This window comes from Pieris brassicae, chromosome 5 (assembly GCF_905147105.1).
Source record: "Pieris brassicae chromosome 5, ilPieBrab1.1, whole genome shotgun sequence".
Lineage (NCBI taxonomy): Eukaryota > Metazoa > Arthropoda > Insecta > Lepidoptera > Pieridae > Pieris > Pieris brassicae.
In genome coordinates, this window is record NC_059669.1 from 15204971 (window position 1) to 15229029 (window position 24059).

General features: G+C 32.3%; 3 protein-coding genes across 6 annotated transcripts in view; 2 read left to right on the forward strand and 1 right to left on the reverse strand.

Annotated features, from left to right (window-relative positions):
- The window catches only part of LOC123710248 (rabankyrin-5), a 39500-nt gene extending 37553 nt beyond the window's left edge, over positions 1 to 1947 (forward strand). The window contains exons 19-21 of the mRNA XM_045662032.1: positions 358 to 480; positions 555 to 679; positions 901 to 1947. Of these exons, the coding sequence (XP_045517988.1) occupies positions 358 to 480; positions 555 to 679; positions 901 to 1030 (378 nt within the window). The 3' untranslated portion in view covers positions 1031 to 1947. The remainder of the gene's footprint in view (positions 1 to 357; positions 481 to 554; positions 680 to 900) is intronic.
- A 231-nt stretch (positions 1948 to 2178) lies between these two features.
- Positions 2179 to 3303, reverse strand: LOC123710252 (cytochrome b-c1 complex subunit 6, mitochondrial-like). Of its 2 annotated transcripts, XM_045662037.1 has the most exons (3): positions 3152 to 3303; positions 2947 to 3039; positions 2179 to 2486 (listed from the first exon to the last, which is right to left on the reverse strand). In XM_045662037.1, exons 2-3 carry the CDS (start codon positions 3031 to 3033, stop codon positions 2313 to 2315), a joined length of 261 nt encoding a protein of 86 aa, XP_045517993.1. In that variant the 5' UTR covers positions 3034 to 3039; positions 3152 to 3303; the 3' UTR covers positions 2179 to 2312. The 2 variants fall into 2 exon arrangements, with proteins under 2 accessions (XP_045517993.1, XP_045517994.1); XM_045662038.1 differs by lacking the exon at positions 3152 to 3303 and having other exon boundaries at positions 2947 to 3145.
- A 519-nt stretch (positions 3304 to 3822) lies between these two features.
- On the forward strand, positions 3823 to 23424 carry LOC123709615 (histone-lysine N-methyltransferase SETD1). Of its 3 annotated transcripts, XM_045661056.1 has the most exons (31): positions 3823 to 3912; positions 3988 to 4025; positions 4162 to 4398; positions 4900 to 5149; positions 5492 to 5668; positions 6256 to 6422; positions 7047 to 7082; positions 7515 to 7646; positions 8021 to 8141; positions 8829 to 8921; positions 9985 to 10100; positions 10260 to 10411; positions 11257 to 11396; positions 11886 to 12038; positions 12360 to 12483; positions 12623 to 12756; positions 13138 to 13335; positions 13623 to 13829; positions 14302 to 14417; positions 14748 to 14871; positions 15285 to 15372; positions 15645 to 15775; positions 15907 to 16025; positions 16694 to 16931; positions 17782 to 17962; positions 18534 to 18666; positions 18917 to 19202; positions 20201 to 20387; positions 20670 to 20776; positions 21628 to 21822; positions 22343 to 23424. In XM_045661056.1, the coding sequence occupies exons 3-31, from the start codon at positions 4163 to 4165 to the stop codon at positions 22514 to 22516; spliced, it is 4515 nt and encodes a 1504-aa protein (XP_045517012.1). In that variant the 5' UTR covers positions 3823 to 3912; positions 3988 to 4025; position 4162; the 3' UTR covers positions 22517 to 23424. The 3 variants fall into 3 exon arrangements, with proteins under 3 accessions (XP_045517012.1, XP_045517014.1, XP_045517013.1); XM_045661058.1 differs by lacking the exon at positions 8829 to 8921 and having other exon boundaries at positions 3823 to 4025; XM_045661057.1 differs by lacking the exon at positions 7047 to 7082 and having other exon boundaries at positions 3823 to 4025.
- Positions 23425 to 24059: the final 635 nt, after the last annotated feature.

The window sequence follows — 24059 nt, forward strand, 5'->3', positions numbered from 1 at the left end:
AGTTGAATATGACTAAAGAGTTTAAATATTCATAACATTTTAAGTTGTATTTTCTAATAATTATGAAATATATGTTTTATTTACTTTGCAAAAGTACCCTCGGATATTTTTATTCCAAAGTAGTTTTTGGTACAAGTTTATTACTACATTTAATTTCTTAGGAGCTTAACTCCCAGTTAACTTTAATGTTCACGCCAAACTTAAAAGTCTTAATATTTAAGGTTTCTCCACATACTTACCAACAATTTTTTGTATGTTTATGAGATTTAAAGTTTATTCGAGGCAATTAATAGTATTGTTTGTTCTGAATTTGGTAAACCTATATGTATATGTTTAATAATAGTACAACTTTTATAGGGCAATACTCCATTACTATTGGCGTATATGAACGGACAGGCAGCCATGTGTCGTGTTTTAGTGAAAGCAGGAGCCTGCCTGGCGCATGAAAATAAAGAGGGCGTTTCTATATTTAATTATCAGGTAATTATATATCAATCTAGCTGTAGATTAGAAGTATGAGAGTAACTGTTGTACCATTATTGAAATTCCCCTAGGTAGCGACAAGACAGCTTCTCCACAGATTGTTGGACGCGTTGCCCGCTGAAGCGCCATGGGCGGAAAGCGATCTATGTCAAGAGTGCGGTACTAAATTCACGCTGACTATGAGGAAACATCATTGGTATGGAAACCTTTACCAGAATACTTTTATTTTTCACAGTAATGAAACTAGATAGAAGGAAGGTTCTTATTAAGAAATCGAAAAAAGATACTAAAGTTTTAAATTCTACTTTAAATATTGTGTATTTTTTTTAATTGAATTGAAAATGCATATAAAACTTTAACATATTAAAATATTATTATATATCTTGTTTCTGTGTCTGTAATTATTTTTCTTTACAGTCGTCACTGCGGCCGAATGTTGTGTAATAAATGTTCCAGTCAAGATATTCCCATATTAAAGTTTGGAATGAATAAACCACAACGGGTTTGCGAAATATGTTTTAATGTCCTACAAGTTGGTGCCAGTTAGAGTAAGCTAATTTGAAGGAGTTACGGCCCTATGTAGATACAATACCTTTAGTGTTCTGGTTCTTTCAATTGCAGGATTTCTTATCCATTTCCCAAAAAAAAATTATAATATAAAAGCACTTCAAGATTTTTCTTTTACTTTCATAACTACATATTAGTTAGAATTGATTTTTAAACGCGTTACTTTTAAAATTGTATACCATAGATTAAGTTACCCTGCTTATAGAGAAGTGCCGTAAATATTTTTAATCTGTGAAGCAATACTATAGTCGACGCTAAAAGCATAGATTATGCAAAGTGATAAATTTGATATGAAGTTAAGTGCTGCTTTTTCCATCACAGTCAATGGATATTACATTTCAGGAAATCCCTATACACCGATTATAATAAATTCTGATTAGTCTCCCCTATAAATATTGTAAGCTTGCCTAATTGTAAAAACTGTAATGTTATATCCAAAATAAACTTTTATTTAAAAGTTGACTTGCTGCTGTACTTCTTCTTCATATGGATAATGCATTGTGTAGTAAGATAATACATAAGTTTTCTTTATAGAATATGTAATATATAACTTGTTGTCTGTCTGTAATTTGCAGCCTAATGGCATGAACTGATTTTGATGAAATTAATTTATAGTAGCTATGGTTAGGAGATAATTTTTATAGCTGATGTTTTTTTTTAATTTGGAAAGTGTTGATTCAAACATTGTTTAAGAACATAATTAATTAAAGTTAATCTTACATTATAAAATGATTTTTAAAGTTTCGGTGTAAAAACCAATTATACCAAATTAATTGTTTACCCATATCAACTCAGTCCTGTTATTTTTATTATATTAGTGTAAAACTAAATCTCAGAAATGGCTTTTGCAAAAATAATTTTTTTATGTGGCAAATTAAATCAAAGGAAAAATCTATATTATCTTATGAAAATTGTTACAATTTTAATTGAATGGTTATTTTTATTTATTTAAATATATTTTATACAAAATTGTATTTTATGTGGTAATATTTTGCATTTTATGACATTCCATATTGAGAAGTTATGTGTATCAAAACATATTTTTGTTAAACTGCTTTAATAAATTGAATTTATAGTATATAAGGTGTCTGATTTTTTTTAATACATTTTTCTCTAATAAAAATCAAAGAAAATTAATATTTTATTTATTTACATAGAACAAAGTCTCTCAACACTGATAATTAATTATTGAATAAATTACTAATAATTCTACAACCCAAAGTTAGAAAGTAATTTGGATAACAGAGATATTTGAACTACACTCACTTTAACCTTTTAAAAAGATCTTTGTTGACACATTTGTCAAGTACATGAACATAGTCAATGAGTTCCTCTTCACATGTTTCAGCAGTGTTTGAACGAGAGTTCACTCTGTCGTTACATTCTTGGAATTTTGACCACATTGCTTGCAGCTCGGGTTTTTCGTGGCATTGTTCCTAGAAAAAGTATTGGTAAATAAACTATTTTCTAATATAATATATATGGCATGCTAATTACATTACCTACAGTTCTATTGGAAATATTTTTTTTCTTAATTTAAGGTTAAATACATTAAGATAACAACACAAACTACTTTTACATTTCATATGATTACAACTGGAAAAAGTAGGTATTCAAACAAACACCTTGTCCACATTAATATCCCTTGCCTTTTTTCATGCTTCATTCTTCATTCTATAAATATATTATAAAAATTAATTAATTTAAAGCCAAGAAAGGTGGAGCTAATAATTTAACTATTTTTTTTATTTCATAAGACTCGGATAATCATTATCATATTATATATTAAATACTAGAGGTTAGGAGATAGAAAATTATGCAGTAGAGGATATGGATCTTAAAATCATATGTGACCGTGGGCACTGGGCTGGAATAATACATATTAATATTATTTACCCGTAACTGGGTCTGTGGGTCTACCAATTCTTCTTCCTCTGCCTCTTCTTCTTCAGCACGAACTACAGGAATGATTTTCTCGGCCATTTTTTCCTGAGTCAATACAAAAATAATATGACACTTTTCTTATAAAGCACTTTGGTGTACGTAATTAAGTTTAAGTAATAATAGGGGGACTACAGGGTTAAAAATCATCAAAAATTACCAAAATCGGTGACGCAACAACCCTCTTTTCTATACACTTTACACGAATTAGTGATGTGACGATCCGATCCTAACTCCTAAGTGATCGAAACATAAAGCATGTGATACAATCGATTCTCAAATAATATCGAATCCATATTATGATCTGAACAGTGGATCTACTATCAATTTATCTTTATGTGGCGTTTTAAATGTTCATTTAACCTGTCACAATTTTTATATCAGTATTTTTCTTTTTAAATTATATTATATATTCACTCGGTCGAGTGAATGCGATTCGATTCTGTAAATCGAATAAAACTTTGAATATATATACTACCCTATACTAAATATTAAATTTATGTAATTACCGATAACAATCTAGTAGAGTACAGACTACACACTATAGAACATAGACTTTTAATTGTCATTTGTTGTAACTTGTAAAAGAAATCTTTGTTTTAGCCCAGATAAATATTTTCTATAAATATCGTATATGTGGCTAAAATAAAACGTAATCGCAATCGCAATAAAGATACACAGTCTATAATTTTAGTATAAAATTGAGTAATAAAGTAAAATAAACCAGTCCACAGGTACGGAGGACTATGTATAGTCTGTGAAATTTCATAATAATATTTTTGTATATTGACAGTGTAATTTCATCTTTATTCAAGAAGTTGTCACCATTGAGACAGTGCCTATGCTGTGAAATTTTATTTTAATTATTTGTCTTTTTAAATAATATTAGAAAATAATCTCACTTGAAAATGTTTGCTATGTGTAAGAAATAAGTACTTACTTACAGAAATAATAATGTTGCGTCATTGTAGATATTATGTATTAAATTTTTTACAGTTGTATTGAATTCATAACATTTTGTACTAATAATTCAGGTTAGTTTTAATTTTAAAATTATTATGTGTTATTTTTATTCATGATATTGTTATTTATTTGGATATTATTTTCGATTTCTAAAATAAAATGATTGAGGTTATGTTTTCTCAGAAACATTTACATATTGTATTACAGAATGAATGGTGGAATGGAGCATAAGGCACCAGGACATAATGCAGTGCTGCACAAGGCGCCTAAAAACTACAAGCTGTTAATAGATCCATTTCTTGTAAAAGGAGCCACAAAACTGTACCGATATGATGGAGTTGTACCAGGAGATCAAACATATCCTCCTGTTCACTGCAGAGATCCTAGATCTCAGCTCTCCAGGATTTGGAATAAACTTGAACCAGCTGATTTACCAGTACCTAGGTAAAATATTTTGAATTTACCTTAAATAATAGTATGATAATATTAGAACCAAACATTACCTAAACATGCAATTAGAACATGAAAAAAATGTTTGTTCCTTCCTATAATGGTTTTAAGTTTCAGTAATTTCGATATAATGTTAACTAAGTAACTTTTACAACGTAGTATCTATACTACTAACAATATAAACAAATATTGGTATCAAGATTTGGTCTACTGCATAGGAATAAATTTTTCTATGACAGTTTTTGTACTCCTAGTCAACACAAATAATAGGTTTTAGGTGATTTTTTTAGAAAAAATTATAATATCTCTAAAATTTATTCAAGAATTTTTAAAATTTGGTTATAATATTCTTTGTTTTTATTGTGCCATTTGCTCCAGTTATACCAACATAATATGAAGTTGACAGTTGACTGATGGCGGGAATTTCAAATGTTGATAGTACAGTTTTGTTCGTAAAGCATCTAGTTTCCTTTAAATTTTACATTTATGTTGCAGATTCAAAATAGATAAAAATTATATTGGAACTCCACCAGCTGTTGAAATAACTATAGGAAATTTAAATGATAACATAGACCAAGCCTTTTTGTCGGACATGATGAATAAAGTTGGCCCTTTTGAGGAGTTGACAATCTTTTATCATCCATTGACTAACCGGCATTTGGGCTTTGCAAGGGTTGTATTTCATGAAGTTAAACATGCCAAGTTGTGTATAGAAAAATATAATGGCAAATCTGTTATGGGAAAGGTATATTTATTAAGTAATTTTGATTTTATATATGCTTTTGGGCTAGTTATTTAAGTATAGAGTGAAATAAAACAGTTATTTTACTTGAATGAGTTTATAAAAATGATATAAAGAAAAATGTATAGTGTGCCAATATCTGTTATCAATTTATTTAACATTTTGAAATAAACAATATAAATTAGTTCACCTGGTTTGTTATATTTTATGTATCAATATCACACACATAACCAAGTTTTAAACACACTTTATTTAAAAGTAAAGATTTTTTTAATTAAGATGTAACTATCTTCTTCACTAGCAATATAAAAGTATGTGCATCTTTAGGGCTAATTATTGTTTAAGGTGTTAGAAGTACTGAATGATGCCTTTGGTAGAAAATGCCAAGAAATATATGAAGATAAGACCATGGAAAAAAAACCACAACCAGTCCCGATGAAGATTCCACCTGAAGATGTTCGGCTGGCAAAAGTAGATTCTACTCTTAGTAAGAGGCTAGAGGATACCAAACTGGTTGAAAAGGTACATTTATTTTACATTATAACTTATTACTCAAATCTATATTTAAAATAATAACTTGTAACATGGAAAGAATTTTATAAACGCTGCTGAAGATCCAATAAGTTAAATATTCAATTATATTAATGAAATGCTAAGACTGGTTCTTTTCAACAACAAATTTAGGCTTCAGCTCGGTGATAATAATCCGAGGGCCTTACAGATTGGATGAACTTTCTTTAAACATTTTTATTGTTTTTATAAGCATATGAGCTATCTTCAGTGCCTAACACATTGATTTTTGGATTGCATGCATCCTCAGGCATGCTATGTATTCATCCTCATAATGTTAGCCTCAACCATAACAGCCAAAGTCAGATGATTAATGGCCCCGGGCCAATGCTGCTCTCAGCTCAATGATATTGTTTACTTTTGGTACATTTGATTAGAATTTCGGTGAAATTTACTAAAGTAAATATTAATAATTTGATTTTTTAAATAAAATACATTATTTAAATTGGAATTGTTGCCCTGATGTTATGATATAAAATTCTGATCATTTTTAGTACAAAATATTTTAAATTCCAAATACATAATTTATTTTTCTTTAGGAACCATACTCCCGGTATAAAGACTTGGAACATAGTGATAGTAATTCCCGATGGTCTGACGATGATCGCGAATACCGACATAGGCATCGACACAGGAGTGAGAGAGATAGAGATAGCGATAGAGACAGAGACAGAGATGGGGATGGTCATAGGGAGAAGAAGGAACGGTAAGACCAAGCCTTGATATCGTGGATAGTTAAATCATTTGGAAAAATTCAATTGGTATTTTTTCGTGATAAAATGCATTATGCATACACTCCAGTTGCTCGACTGTCTTGTGGTTAAGGGGGATGTGGGATTCCCTACTGTGCATATCCACTACCTCAAACCCACGGCGCTACCAGCAGCACTAGGCAGGACACGGTAACAGCGTAGCCTTGTCCGCATGTCATTGACTGCGTCTGTGCCAACAATTTTTTTACTTTCTGATATAGAAACAATAAAATAGAATTGTTTCTGTATACACAGTGATACAGATGATATAACAATTAATTCCGTCATCTTTAAAAGTTATTGGGTGTGCGTGCTTTAAAAGTTATTGCGTGTCGCGTTAGAGAAAAATGATGACAGTTAATTTTGACATTGCGCGCCAACGCCGTCACAAAAAACCGACACCCTGAAGGTAGTTGTTTCTATTCTTAGTGGCGTTTTTTCTACAAACGTGGAATACAATTTTTGAAAAGTTTTTTATCTTGTTACGCCAAAGAAGTATAACTTCTAACGCGTGTATATAAGTACTCACACGTTTTTTTTTAAATAATTCATCTTATATTTTCTTTACTCTTTACAAGCAAACGATGTAAGAGGAAATGCAAGCGGAAGGAAAGGTACCTAAAGCACATATGTTCCATCTTTAATCATTTTTGCTTATTCGTTTTCCTTGAAGATCATTGTTTAGCTTTAATAAAAAGTTTCTTCTGGTATTTTTGTTACTTGTAAGTTCATGATCTATGCCAACTAGGCAAGGCCTGTATCTTATTATATTTATACTGTAACAGATAAATATTATATTTCATAATATTTAATTAGATATTTCCATTTCAATTTTAAATATTGTATTCAAATACATTTTTTGCATGGCTGTACAAGTATGTTACTCTTTGTTTTGCTTTGATCATAAGGCACTTTGACCCCCTTTCAAAGTGATATTTTTTATTATAAAATGTTTATATTGTGATTATAATTTGCATTGAACATTTCAAGCTTTACAAAATCCTATAGTTGAATTATTTATAAATTACGATATTTTCTGTTTCTAGACACCGAGAGCGAGAGCGTTATTCACGTGCGGCAGAAACCGAGAAAGCGTATGCGACGTCGAGTCATACGTCAGAAGTGCCGTTTACTCCCACCGGACCACTTAGCTACGATCCCTACTATCAGACGCCTGGGTAATTACCCATTATTATAAAATTTAGATATTTTGTAAGGAAAGTATAATCATTTTAATATAAACAAACCATATAAGGCGTTTAATAAGACTGTTATTAGATAAAATCACTAAGTAAATACCGTAATTTATACGATTTAACATTATCTGGATATCAATTAATTATATATGTTCATTGTTTTTTACGCTTAACTTCACCGCTTTCGTGGCTTTATTAGCGGCAAACAAGAATATTTCCAGGTTGGAAGGCACAAAAATCCAGCTTAATTACTAATAAAGAAAAATACGACATATTTTGGCTCATGAAACTTACATATTCTCAGTGACCCTGACAAGGTACCTATCGCTCTTTTCCATAAAGATATATCTTAACAGTTACGGGTATGGATACGGGCCGGGTGCGACTCCGGGTGGGTCTGGCGTGTGGTGGGATTGGCGCCACGCCCACCACACGCCGCATACTCCGCACACGCCCCATCAGCACACGCCCTCGCACGTGAGTATAAACCTATACAGCACTTTACACACAAACATAACGTGCTTTCTATCTCACCTACACTAACGTACAAATATTGATAGTTACTCATTTTATTGTCGTGTTGTTTAAATTAATTCTACTTTTCTATCAAAAAGAAAATACATCCACCAGAATATTTCATTTTTAAGATAAAATTTCTTAATTGCAATGAAGAAATACTTTGTGATTGGGATAAAATAATAAAATTGCGCGGAAAATCTAATTTTCCGCCAAATTAAGTATATTCAGTTAACAATTTAAAAAAATGTCGAGGAAATTTTATTTTTAATTTCATTCTTATATAAACCATCAAAACGAAAATGTACCCAAGCCTTTATATTTGCTGGTATTTTACATTATATTAATTCTGAATTACATAAATTCAAAAAGATACTCATTTGCTTGAGCGTGGTGTTTCCTCATTTTTGATCGTATAAATATGCGTACATTAATTAATCCATTTGTGGCTTACTTTTTGGCATACAGTGAGCCTCATGTAGATGCTACGCTGTAATTAATATTATTATTAATAATGCGACCAAAAAGTCGTCGTTCGTGATTACTTTCCTACCCATACAGAATGTGTATTCATAATATTAAACATTACCGCATTATGCCTGTTTTTTGGCTTATTTAATCATTATAACACCATAAACTATTGTAAAGTCGGAGCGGCGTTCTCGCAAGACGCCAGAATGGACGACGAACGCGACATCTCGCGTCTCACCCGAAAAGAAACCAGAGAAAGAGAAGGAAAAGGTTCGACAATAGATACATCGGTTTAATGTGAATTGGTTACAGTATTTTAGAGCATGAATATGTTTATATGACTAGTAAGGTAAAAGAGGTAATATTTATAGTTTAGCTTTACGGTCAGTAATTTTTAGAAAAATATATACGCATGAAATTTACATGTAGCTGATACGTTTGTATTAGAGCATGTTACATTTTATAAACGTACGTACGCATTACTAATATATACGTTCCTCTCGTTATTTCTAAGGTTTGCTGTAAATTTATAGGCTGTGCATTTTATGGCATTATAGAGAGTTGTCGTTAAATGGAGATAAGTAAAACGTATAGATAATTCATGACTATGCTACTCTACCCATTAGTCATGGTCAACAACAGTCTACACCTGCAAGCAATTCTAATTTGGAAACAAAAGAACGAATTTCTTAGTAAGTTCGAGTCGAGTTTATTGCGGGCTAGGATGATAAAGCAACAAAAGAACGTACACAGCTGCGCAGTTTTAACTTATTTTAGCAACTTAATTGTTATCGTTATTGAGTGTATTGCTATTTTGCGAGATACAATGATGTATGGAAAACAAGCTAAATTGATGTTGCCGCTTTAGGGAGTTCGTCGTTAATCAAGGGACGTTACACTGTATTTGCATAGTACAAAAAGTGTTTATATGAAAATGTTATACAGTAGGATTATTATATAAAGATATCGTATTTGAATGAGTATTTATGGTGTTTAGCCAATAAATATTTTGCATGAATGCATTTATTTCAAATTGTATATGTATGGGACGATTTGGAAACTCCATTGTAGGTAGTCTTTATGTGTAAAGCATGTGTAGTCTTTCACAATATATATTAATTATTCTAGTGCATCACAATTTACAATATTCTATTACGTAATGTCAAGAATGTGTTGGTTCAAATTGTTAAAATGTATTTACACACCTTCAAATTAGATTTAATCTTGGCTCGCTTTAGACGCTTCCAAAATAGTTTCAAAAAAAAACAATTCATAAAAGAATTATCTTAATAGTTCATATAAAGTTTATAAATGGAATATTTATGTCGCAAAGGAAATACCAAGTAAGCCAGAAGCGGAGGCGCCACCTCCGAAAGAAAGTTCCGTTGAACCAGAGCCGAAGCCACCGCCTCCTGCCGATGATCACAAGAATGTCGATTTAGATACAAGGTTGGTCAATCTCGAATTAAAAAAAAATTGTAACCGGTGACCGTTATTGACGTAGGAACAGTTTTATAATTAATCATTTGATGTAGTACATAATATGCATTAAATATTATTTTTTTAATAATCTCAAGTACGGAAAATAATTTACCATTTTTTCTTTAGAATTGCGATGCTGTTAAAAGGAGGCGCTAGTAGCGGAGCCTTGGCGCCTCCATTCCTCGCTTTGGGAATGTCCTCGGAGGAGGAAGAGGACGCCCGTCTTCCCACAAAGATACCAGACCTGGATGCACCGCAGCCACCTTCTGATGATGAAGGTATACGCATTGAATTATCAGGTATTCAAGAAAGGAGCGTAGCAATTATTCATACGCACTCCGGCAGTCCGATTGGGCGATAACATAGTCGAGTACGTCCTGTACAAAATTTACATATGCCGAAGAAATATATTGTTACTCCATTGATATGGACATAGTCAAATGAGACCACAAAAGACACGAATAATTATCGTACAGTATTTAATTTAAACATTAAAAATAACACTTTTAGCTTAAATTATAACGAGCAGCGGGTTCAAGGCACCGATCTCACTTTTAATCACAATCTACTCAACAAATCACATAGACAACACTGTCCAAAGTCAAGGTGGCACCTCGTCCTCTTTCGAGGCATTTCCTCAGCTCTGAAGGGTCGTAACAATATTCATAATTTTATTCCTTAATGATTCTTAATTAAATAATAACAAAACAAATCGAATCAAATTAAATTGTGATTTTCAAAGAAATAGAAGTAATCTCAATTCAAAGTAACAATAATAATCAACAGTCAATTGACTCGATAGGAAATTTCCTGACAATCAAATTCCAATATTTCCAAATTAAATAAAAATAACATTTTACTGTGTAACCCTCTTCTAAGATTCATAAATATACTATTCCGTTTATGTTATGTTCCTGTTACTCTCGTATTGAATACTTTAAATAAGCCTTTTTAAACTATGTTTATAACATACATCTAATGTACAAGGTACAATACATCTGCCAAAACTGGCGCCTACAATCCTTTTGTTTTATGTTTATCTTAATAGGCAAGTCAAACAATGCACACTGCTTATTATATAAAATATTATAAATACAAATTTAGACTAAGATTATATTTTCAGGTTCAATAAGTGAAGACCGTGAGAGCATCATCTCAGTTAACCAAGACCAAGATTTCGACGCAGAGCCCTTGTCTAAGACCCCGTCACCCTATCTAGATCGAGATAACTATCTTGAATGTCTTAAACTTACTATTAAAAGGGTAAGGTATTTATAAAAAAACCATTAAAATTAAATTCATGACAAATAAAATTAAACAATGCAAAAAATCATCTCGCTTGTGCGTAATTGGTCTGGTTAATGTCAGTTGCTACAATGTAAGAAGTAAGTAAGTGTATTACTGTTTAATGTTAAACATAAATTGTTTTTGAAAAATGCTATTAGACGCACAAGTATTCTTTTTTTCGTACAGTATTGTATTGTATGGAATTTATAGCAAATTTTTCTTTAGCCCGATATCAGAAAACGTCGTTTTGGTCTGATGATTTTTTTAATATAAGCCATTACAGGACCTGTGCTTTAATGGTAATAAAGGTTGACCCTGATCAATAAAGTATTTTTAAGCATTTTTGAAAAAGAAGTGAATAGTTTGGATAATAGAATTGAAGAAAAACTGCACATTCACCCATGTCACAATAAAATGTTAAAACTTATAGAATTTTATATTTGAAAACTTTTTTTGTTATTTTAGCAATTACAGGAAGAGGAAAGAAAAAAATTACCTCAAATAGACAAGATTGGGTCGGATATATCATCATCTGAAGATGAATTGTTGACTGGGGAGAAGAAACATCATTCTCCAGAACCTCTGGATAAAGATAAGGATAACTTAGATGATGATCAGGTCAGTTATTTTTTAAATGTATTGAGTAAAAATTTAGAATGTATAGTTAGATCTGTTTTGGCTAAATTGTAATTGATCAAATATTTTAACTAGCAGATTATATTGTTTACTTATTTGTGACGAACACACAGACACGATTAGCACAAAACTGTTTTTCTTATGTTTAATACACAGAGATTTTATTGGGCAAAGAGTTTAAAATCAAGTAACTGTTAAGTTTCGTTACAGACTATAACAAAAGTGATATTATTTATAGACATTAAAAATTCTTATTATTATATCTATCTATGTAATATCAACCAAGCTTGATTTATGTTAAAGATGTCACTATCTTCACTGTCTTCGACCGAGGCTAAGATCGAGGAGCAAGTCCCCGCCGAGGGGTACTTTTATCCACCTGCGCCTACGCATCACTCACATTACTACCAACATGTATGGCCTACAGGTTAGATACTTCCGAAGTATATTATCGTGTTCATATTTTGTTGTCTACATTTAATGTAAAAAATTCAATTCAAAAATATTACGTTAGTCCCTTGTTTTACTGCATCTTCTCTCGATTAAAAATCGATCTTATATTACAGGATATGGAGGTACGGCATATGCAGGCGTAGTACCAGCTGTGGGTGAAGTACCTCTCTATGGAGCCTTTCCTCCACCCATTATACCACACTACCCACCCCCTCATGGACATCACGCGCATAACTATGATCTACAGGTATTCATTTTTATCAACATTTACAACATAATTTTTATTTTATTTTTTCAGTATTTTTATAGAAATTGAATTAATGGTAGTGCTGAGTTTGTTAACCTGTTTACGATGTTATTTTTATACAAGGGTAATGGTTACTACGGTAACTACGTACGTATACTTCCATGCTTTAGAATAAGACTTACTTTTCCGGCTCGAAGGTCCATGAATTCAGTTATGTAATCCTATTTATATCTACAGTTTCTTCTTTTACCTTATTCAGTACCATTATTTAAATAAAATACGTCAAATCTTTGTGACATTGTTCGATGCCTTCAAGCAAATGACGCGAAAGATTTGCCCCATATTTTGTATCTATTCAATACATTTTTGCTTGTTTTATAGGAATTGGATAACCCTCACTATCCAACCATCAACTGCGTCATAGAGCGAGTGAAGGCAGAACTAAAACAGATCTTGAAGAAAGACTTTAATAAGAAAATGATCGAAAGCACTGCTTTCAAAAATTTTGAAATATGGTGGGATGAGCAGAGTAGGAAAACCAGAACGAAAGCAAAGGAAGAAGTTGGACAACCATTGCAGGTAACGTATTGCATTAAAATATGCTAAGCAGATTATAATTTTCATTATTCTATACTAAAAGAGCTTCTGGAGAACTTTTATTTACAAACGTTGGCTCAAACTTTTCAATAATTTTGACACGTTTTCGCATACGTACGATTATTTCAGTTCTCTCAACTCCAACACAGATTTTTATATGTTGTATTATTTACTCGAAAATTAAAAAAAAAATTGCACGTTTCTGCTTCTCTTTAGTTGCATTCGTGTATGTTTTAGATCTGAGTTCTAATAATACAATTAATTTGCAGGATATTTCAAATAAGAAAGAAGACGTGGATTCGATTAAGTCTATAATGGAGTCGAGAGAGCTTAGTCTAGAGCTGGGTGGCTACGGTACTGGCGTAGGTCTGGGTCTTCGAGCCGCTATCCCCAAGATGCCCAGCTTCCGCCGGAAAAGGAAGATACCATCACCTGTGAGGATGGATGAGGACAGTTCCAAACGGCTTAGTGATCAGGTAGTTCGTTTTGCAAGAGTTTTATTGGATAACTTTTGATATAAACTTTTGTGGATTAGGTTGTGTTATGAGCCTTTTCAACCAATTAGTAGTCATTTTACTGCGAAATCAGTTTTTGTTTAAGTCGAACTGCCTTCAGCATGGCAAATCATGAAAAATTATAATTTAGCTTAATGTATGGCTAATTAATAACTTACATCAACTACTTGGTTCTTCTAAAGTCAAAGTTGAACAAAGTACACTTGCACACATTGTGACGTCATACATATACCCAAATACTTGCATAATGGAAACGCGGCTTAAAGAAAAGCATATGAAATATACAAATAATGCCCAATATCATTAATTTCTCATAGAAATATCAGTCAAAATATCTTGATTCTTTCAATAGCTTAATTATAATCAGAAACCCCATTTAACTTTTGCATTAAAAAATTTAGTCGTCATTATCATTCAACTTAAAATATTTTAGGAGGAGATTGTTCAGAATTCAGACGAAGAGAAAGAAGTACCAACCAGTCCCAGGAACAGAATTACTGGTTCATATTTATCAACAGGACGGAGGCGCGATTCAACGAGCTCATCGCGGTATACAATTTTCAGAATATTTCCTAATTATCTTTCGCTTGGAGGATATTGAAAACTTTTTTTTAACCTGACGTCTTCGTAAAAGGATCAATTTTGTTAATGCTCATACTTGAACATTTTCTTGTATGAGTCAATAGTGAGTCAAGTCAGTTGAGAATGCTAACAAAGTGTTCAAAAGTATTTTCTTTCTTATTTACTTTTATAAAGTACAAAGTTTTTTTTATCATTTCTAGAAAAGTCTTAAAGTAGGATATTTGGGCGCTATTCTATATATCCCCTTAAAATATATTTTATATTAATCTTGTACAATACTTCAATTGCCATCTATAGATCATCATCCAGTTCATCATCACATTCGTCTTGGTCGGGATCAGAGCGTTCTGCGACGTCGCGTCGTTTGACAGCGCCGCGGATATACTCTGATACTGACGATTCGGATCTTGATGAGTCGCAGGTGCGTAATATGTAAAATATCACGGAATTAAACGTGTATTTATTACATGATTGGACTTGATATTACAAGAACTATACAACTTTCACGACTAGTAAGTGGTCTAAATGTGCAGTAAACCAAGACTAAAGTGTCAGAAGAAATATCAAAATGATTTTTATTCTTACAAAAACTTGTATATTGCGCGGTGCCAGTTAACTTCGTGCCTCTAATGATGATGATGCTCTATCATCATTAGAGGTTAACGTACATAGCTTGTAGTCCCCATTTGTATTTCCACCAAGCTTTGGGCACTTTAAACAAACAATTTTTTTTTTAAATAATTGTATTATTTTGACAATAGATAATAAAGTATTAATCTGGTTTATGGTACAGTTTTTGATCTCAAATTTAAATATAATTGTATTTTTTTGCAGTTTAAGGTTCTTTCAAACAAAGAGAGGTTACGGAAAGTTTACTCTTCATCTTCTGACAGTGATGAAGAACAAAGAAGAGCTGAGAGAGGTAAAATTCTCTTTATAAAGGGGAGATGAGCTATCCAACAATCGGATGCTCAAATAATATTGACCCTACATTTGCGTAGATAATACTTTCTTAAATACTAGATATAGAGTATAGACTATGTAGAGGTGACACTGATAGAACTATTCTCTATAAACCCTGCTGATAGGACTATTCTTAGGAAATAAATCAAAATCCATTTTATCTTGTGCCTGAATGTGTACCTGGGCTAAAAAATAAAAAAGATATATAATTAACTTTTAATTATATTACAGAGAAAACACCAATACCACCTGTGGAGGCATCCGCGGATGACAGATTGGGATCACCCATACTTTCACCGGAGCCTCCCAAAGATATCTTCGACAGAGTATATTCGGACTCTGAAGAAGAGAGGGAATACCAGGTAACTTCTTTTGAATACATTATACTGATAATTAAAAAAAAGTATTAAAATTTAGAAACCTTATTTACTATAGCTCAATGTATTATATGAGTAAACCCTTAACTAATATTTATTGCTGTTATAATTCACAGGAGAAAAGACGACGTAACACGGAATACATGGCTCAGATTGAGAGAGAGTTCTTGGAGGAACAGAGACGGAAAATGGAGATGGAGAACGTACCCGAACCTGATAAGCCTCCTGATACAAGGTATTTTAATAAGCCATACATAAAAATATTTATTTTTTGTTTCATTATTATATTATCACTGCCTTAAGCATGAATATTGAATTCGAACTGGTATAACTAACTAAAAATGCTTTATGATATACAACATTCTTTGTTTTTTTTCTGGCGCGTATATAAACTGGCCATGTGAAAAACGTGGATTTTCAAGATTAATTTGATGCCACATTAATTATTTTATCAATATAACTCCGATCGAAGAATTTTTTAAACGATATTTATTTTTCTTACATCCTCCTTGACGATATTTGCAGCACGCATTCTGTCAATGTTATGTCAAACGCCATAAAGTTACATCAAAAAAGTTTGAATTGTAAAAGCGCTATGCACTGAAAAAAATTGCTACTGAAACAAGAGTCTGATTACTTAATATGGTGGTTAAGTATTCTTGTTTTTCTCAAAAACCTTAAGAATACTTAACTTAACTTTCATAAAAACCTTCTCCTGACAATAACAAACACAACAAAAAAGAATTAGCGAAATTGGTCCAGCCGTTCACGCGTAATGCCCTGACTAAGGGAAATAGGGGTTCATATATATATATATATATATATATATTTGAATCGGAACCGCTTCGTGGATTTTTCTTGTAATTTTTTAAATCTAATTTTGTATTAAAATACAATTTACAGTAAACAAGAGTCACCTAAAGAAAGCCGCCTCAGTCCACACAAGAACCACCGCAAGTCACCGGAGAAGAAACCAGCCAAATTGGAAGAAGGCGAGATTTCTTCAGAAGAAGAACCACTCGAGGCTCGCAGGAAGAAGGAGAGGAAGCAGAGGAAAACCAAGAGGAAACCGGAGAAGAGAAGGCCCTCAGTTAGCGACAGTCACACGGATACCGCTGTCAGTGTTAATGGGGTTAAAGAGGTTAATAAATCGATTAATGTGTAAGATGGATGTAAAAATATCTAAAAAAAATATCCGCGTATAAGATATTTATTTTGGGGTCTTCAATATTCTACGTAAACGTACAAATTCGTACGCGTATACGCTATCTTACACAATGCGTATAAGACAAAACGCCATTATAACACATTTTAATAAGAAATGTTAGTTAAATGTCTCTCTCATCAAATACTAACAAATGAATTCAGTCAGTCTAAATTGTTAATCACTAACTTCAACACTCTTAAACAATTTGACTGTATTTGTTAAGTGATAAGCCAAGCTATAAGGGACAGTTCGAGTATTACGTAAGCAGATTTACTGCAATTAGTGCCCAAAGCTCTCAAAAATAATAGTACATAAACATACAAATTTTTGTAGGAATCCTTGAAAATGTATTTCGTTTTCAAGCATAGACAATGTGTGGGTAATATTTGTAAAATAGTAAATAATTACTGTTGACGTAATCACCAAAGAAAATCAAAGTTAAGGAAAATCAATAGTGCTTACGTAATACTTGAACGGCCTCTAATCTGTTATTAGAACTTTCTGGATCAATTTTTTAACTGAACATACCCTATACCTTCACTATTGCATGAATCCTCCGTTACAACTAATGCTTCTATACCTACTGTTTGGTACAACTAATGCTTCCATACCTACTGTTTGGTACAACTAATGCTTCCATACCTACTGTTTGGTACAACTAATGCTTCCATACCTACTGTTTGGTACAACTAATGCTTCCATACCTACTGAATGGTAAGAGCCAAACCATAATCAGATTACCCTATATAGGGAATTTTCTATCTAAATTTAAATTTGTTTACAGGATGAAGTCCATTCCCCGGCGTCTTCCCCTCGGTCCCAGGCGTCCCAAGAGTCGCAGGAGTCCCAAGCGTCGCAGGCCTCTCAAGTGGCTCTTGACCATTCGTATTGCAGACCGCCAACCGATGCCGAAGAGACACCCGTTAGGCGACTGTCTAACTCCAATCATCTCCATCATGATCATGGTAAGAATTCACGCCATGGAATTAGAAGAAATAGAAGATTCAGTATTCTTATTTTTAGATTAAATTTTGTAAGTGTTACATACATAAATAATGTTTGTCCATAAATTTAATGGGAAAGTCATATGATAGAGAGATGATTATGATGATATTCGAACTTTGGTAATAATCAAGATTTCATAAAAATCTGTTTAGTTTTGAGAAATCGCTGGAGGCGAGACGTGTCTAGTTAAATTATTTTGACAGGTATTTGTAATCGATTTTCTTTAGGTTTATATATTTTACGAAAGTTAAAAATAAAACTAAAATTGTATTGCCTTTTGTTAACATGGCTTTTACACATTAAGAAAACACTTTTTAAACGGATTGAAGATATGTATTATTATTATAAACTTATAATTAACACGCTGTAAAGCACGCGAAACGTCGAAAAATTTAAAATTATGTAGAATAATTATAAGTTTATTATAATAATACATAGCTTCAATCCGTTTAAAAAGTGTTTTCTTAAAACTAAGATGTTTAATATTATTACTGACATTTATTGATAAAATGGAATCCAAACTCACTTCAGGATACACATGGATGACGGAACCGGAAACAGAATCTCCCGTCACAAAGGTCGAAGAGATTAAACCCGTGGAAAAGACCAAAAGACCATACAAACGGAAACATGAGACCAAAAAACTCGCTGAAATACAAAATAAGTAAGTTTAAAAAAAAATATCGATACAACAGTATATTCTTGGGTTAAAATTTTATTCAATAAAATTGCTTTCTCAAAAGTATAAGTCGAAATGGTCAGATTTGAGATTTGAGTGTTTTTCCATATTTTAGAATTATATCACTTAGCAAATTAACTCATCATAAATACTAGATTTTGGAATTGTCACATGTCAAACTTTAGTCAAATGCAAGTATAATAAAAACTATTTTTTATTCTAACACTATTTTTAGGTTATACGAACCTATGGAGGACTTTAAAAAGATACATTCAAATATAACCTTTAAACCCCGCGACATAATGGCGGAGATGCAAGTTATGTATGAATTCCTCACGAGAGGCATAGACAGGGAAGATATAGAGTATCTGAGGCGGGCCTATGAAGCTCTATTGGCAGAGGACACGCAGGACTACTGGTTGAATGACACACATTGGGTTGATCATCCTCCCACAGACATAATTTATAGTCCGCCCAGAAAGAAGTCCAAGCGATATAATAATATCTACGAGGATTTGCAGGTACGTACATTTTCTCAATTATTATTTATTTAAACGTATATTGTAGATGAAATATTTATAAATGATTTTTGATGTTAAACCGCAATTATATATATATATCAATTTATTGGTCATCGAAGTGTTATATTTAAAAACTATAAATGAAAGATTCACGTATAGTATAAGGTAATTAGATGTATTTTTCGATTAAATAATAATTTAAATAAGTCACGGACAGCTTTGATTCATCACTTTTTATATTCCGTTAAAGAAAGTTAAATAATTCAAGTTCTCTTCTTGTTCTTAGTCTATTTCATCTCTCAAACAATATTTTATCTTGCCGATAAAATCGTATCGTGGGCCTCAATTAACTGTTTTTTTTTTAAATATTTCCTAACATAAATAAAATTATTGCCTATATACCTAGTCTAGCAGTAAGTTCTGTTACAAATGAAAATGCATTATATTTTAATGAAGTAATGTAATATTATTAAAATGTATACCTAAATATTTATTAAAGTCTCGGCAAATAATATAAAATTTTGGCTTTTATATAATCTGTTTGGCCATCAATCTTCCATAGATTTACGCACTGTTTCTAAAGGAAATTTCGCCACTGCTTGCTCCAAATATATTTTAAAAGACTCCCTACTCCGACGTTTAGAGCAGGCCATGTCCTCTAAAACTGACCATAATTTGAAGTCTGAAGGGTTGAAGTCTGGAGTAAATGAGGGCCAGCCTTCAGCTCTTATAAAGTCCAGAAAGTTGGTCAAGCCAGGCTTGGGTAGTTCGTGCCTTGTGACGTGGTGCAGAACCCTGCTGAAAAGTCCACGGTATATTTCAAAAAAGTGAATTGCTAAGAGGTTTCACAACATGATCCAAGACTATATCTTGATAAACTTTGAAAGTTAAAAAAAATAAGTCTTTATCCAACAATAATTATGATGGTAGTAGTTATATAAATGTTGCTGTATACATAAACCAATGAATGACACTAATTCAAGATTTAATATCTTCAGGGCCATTCGAGCGGTTCAGCTCGTACAGAAGGCTATTACAAAATGGACGCTCGCGTCAAAGCCAAGTACAAGTACCATCACGGACGGGCGCCTCTCGCCACGCACGACGAAAAGGCTCGCGCTAACAAGATGCAATTACTCTCAAGAGAGGCCAGATCCAACCAGAGAAGACTGCTCACCGCCTTTGGTACTACTCTTTCTCTATCTCTTTTTAAGTTACTTGTACATACGGATATTGTTTGAAATGCAGTAAATCTCGAATACAAATTGAAACACTTGTGTGATGTCATTTGCTTTAAAAATTCATGTTTCATAGATTTTAGAGTTTAAAGATATATTTTCAATATTTATTTGTTGTATAACTTAACGTTAATATATATGAAATCATACAATTAATTTTGAAATTTTTCTGCACAATAATTCATTGTTTCTCATAATTTAGTTTTAAATAATGTATTTTTTTTTACAGGAACGGATACAGATTCAGATTTGCTTAAGTTCAATCAGCTTAAATTCAGAAAGAAGCAGCTCAAGTTTGCAAAATCTGGTATTCATGATTGGGGCTTATTCGCACAGGTAAGTCTACAACTTACAAAATTGTTATTTTTGGTTAAATTAAAAAAAAACTTTTTAAAACATAGCTAATTAAAATCTCTCCTTTAATTATTATGCTCTTAATTTTCTATATCAATAAATAATCAGTCAAAAACTGTATTCTGTTTGAAATGGGGTGAGGCTGTATCATGGACACGGCCGTGTATTGTACGCGTATACGCTTTTATTAAAACTTAATTGAACATCGTGGCTTCTGCGAGTCAAAGGTTATACTAATTTCAAATAACGTCGCTGAAATAAATAAATGGCGGCGCTTCCATCTCTACCGCGCGCGATGCATCACAGTTTTCTTTTGTCGTAATGAATTGTCTTATTCTTGAGATTTCCGGTGGTATAATTTTCGATGTGGAGGCCTAGATTCCAAACTATAACATCACACTGTATCCGCTTTTTGATCGATATGGATTTGGTTATCATTAGGTTTTTTGGATTTCCCCCGTATGGTAGCAAATTTAAAGACGTATTCACATCAAAACTACACAAAACCACTCGTACAACATCTGCATTATAATATTGGTATTCATATTTATTTAATGAATATGGTTGTTAAAAATTAATCTAACGCTAGTACACTAAGGAGCCCCTGTGCTGTGGGTAACAATTATTCCGTGGTACATGGTATGCACTATAACATTTTTTTTAAAGAAAAAGTAGTCGTAGTGTTACATCTAATCGAACAAAAGTCATGTATAATGTCATATGGATGTGTGCGGGCTTATAATACACTCGGTATTTGACAGTGTGGTTGAGAGTAGTTATAAGCGTGCGATTAGTCTGTGTAAGTTTATGTTATTTATTGTTTTTATGTTTAGGAGCCGATAGCAGCAGATGAAATGGTAATAGAGTACGTGGGTCAAATGGTACGTCCGATAGTGGCGGACGTACGCGAAGCACAATACGAAGCGACGGGCATCGGAAGTTCGTATCTCTTCAGAATCGACTTAGATACGATCATCGATGCTACGAAGTGCGGCAACCTCGCACGGTTCATCAACCACAGCTGTAATGTGAGTATTAACGTGCTTTTACACTGGTTTGAATATCATTGGAGATCGTAGGTTTGAATTTATAGGTAACGACTTCCTTTATCCATTTGATATTTTTGAAGAATAATATAAAAACACTGTGCAGTCATTTCTTTTATATACTTTGGTTTTATCTGTTTGTGTGTTGGGCTTAGGTGCTATATAACAAATTTATGTATGTCGAAGCTCTGCTGTCAGTTGTCATTGTCATGTGTAAGAAAGCTCATAAATGAACAACATCATTGTGTAATCAGTTTGAAAAATATAATAAAATAATCCTTTGAAAATTAAAATAAATTAATGCATCGTCATTATTATTAAAAGTAAGTTATTATGTCGCAGCGATGACGCCACTGTCATATGCCACAAGCTTAATATAATGACAATGCCAGTTGACAGTAGCGCCACTACTCCGACACGTTACAACAGTTTATATAAACTTAGCGATAAGCGATCTTATATACATTTTTTTAATTCAGAAAAACTTATTCATTTCTTTCAGCCTAACTGCTACGCGAAGATAATAACAATAGAATCGCAGAAGAAAATTGTGATTTATTCGAAACAACCGATCGGGGTTGACGAAGAAATTACATATGATTACAAATTCCCGCTGGAAGATGAGAAAATACCGTGTCTTTGTGGCGCACCGCAATGTAGGGGATTCCTCAATTAATTTATATTTAATTTTCAAAGGTAAGATATTTTTACGGCTTTAGCAATTTCAGTCAAAACTTTAAAAAAATGTTCAATGCTAAGTGTCAGAAAACTTACATGGTTCCTTTTTCCGATGTTTTTTTTATAATTTCTCGTCAAATTGTTTAGATAAACATTGACATTGGTAAAGACAGATTTGCAACAGAAGACTTACCTTAACTTCATCATTTTATTTTTGAGTTTTCGTATGTTAGGGATGACATTTGCGACATCATCGCTACTGACAGAATGAGTTCTGTCTTTAGTGACGTCAAATTTTTGAAACCTAGCCAATTTAACAGAGCATCCACCATCTTTAAATAAATTGTGATTTCCGATACATTTACTGAAATAAAATCAATTCGTTTTTTTATTCCATACACACTCCTTTGTCGATTAAATTTTTGTTCTTTATTAAAAATAATTAATTGAATTTCAATGGTCTTGTATGATTTAAATGAATAGTAATGAAAGAAATTCTATATTTTGTCCTGCTCTGTACGTTTATCTTAATTTGCTCACGAATTCACGAAGACTCAGACTGCCTCAACGATGATTACATTACTAATAAATATGTGTATAGAGTGTGCTTGTGTGGCGTGAAAAAATCAATTTGTATTATATTACGACTGAGTAAGGATAATCTTATGTCTGTGTGTGTATATTTACTGTGAATAATTCGATCTCGACTGTTCGACGAATTTTGTAGGGCAGTTTATAAGTACAGTACTATAGGGGTTTTGTTTGAACTCGCTATTTCGGTTAATTTTGTATTTATAGGATATGAGAGCTATTTTGTACATGTCGGCTCAAATCCTTCCAATGCACTACGTTAATGATAGTTTCGTATTATGTAAGAATGTAAATAATAAAATTATGCAATTTGAACTGAGTTTTTATTTTACCAAGGTGAAAAGTGATTATTTTAAAAATAATCACTTTATTTGACTTAAAACATTACATTTTGTACTTACATTCTAAAGGTTGGAAACATACAATAGGCAACGAATCGTTGAGATACAATATTCATTTTGGTTAACCTTATATAATATACTTCTATGAGCACTAGCGTTTAAACTAGGCCTAGCCTATATCTTAAACGCCCTCCAGTTCATTAACAAACACTTGTAAGATGTGTCTATCGTGCATCGCCCTATGAAGAGATACAAGTCACGATAAACTCAGCTAGTGCAGTGTACACGTTTTAGTAGCGGATAAACCGCTACGTGCCTCAGGTTCTTAAAAATATATATGTCTCCTTGTCCTCTCCGTTAGTAGGTTGATATGTGGGACTCATGGTTATTTATCATCTAGGAGGTATATAATTGTTTTGGTTTTATCTAAAAATGTGTAGTTACATTTATTTTGGTTGTTGTATTGGCAGGTGTGTAGTTGTAATTATTTTCAGGTGGTAGAGATCTTTCTGATTGACTGATTGACTGACAAAGAGAACGAATTTCGTTTTAGTAGTGTAAGCGTTAATATTTTTTTCTCCCATATAACATTTACAACAATAAATAAGA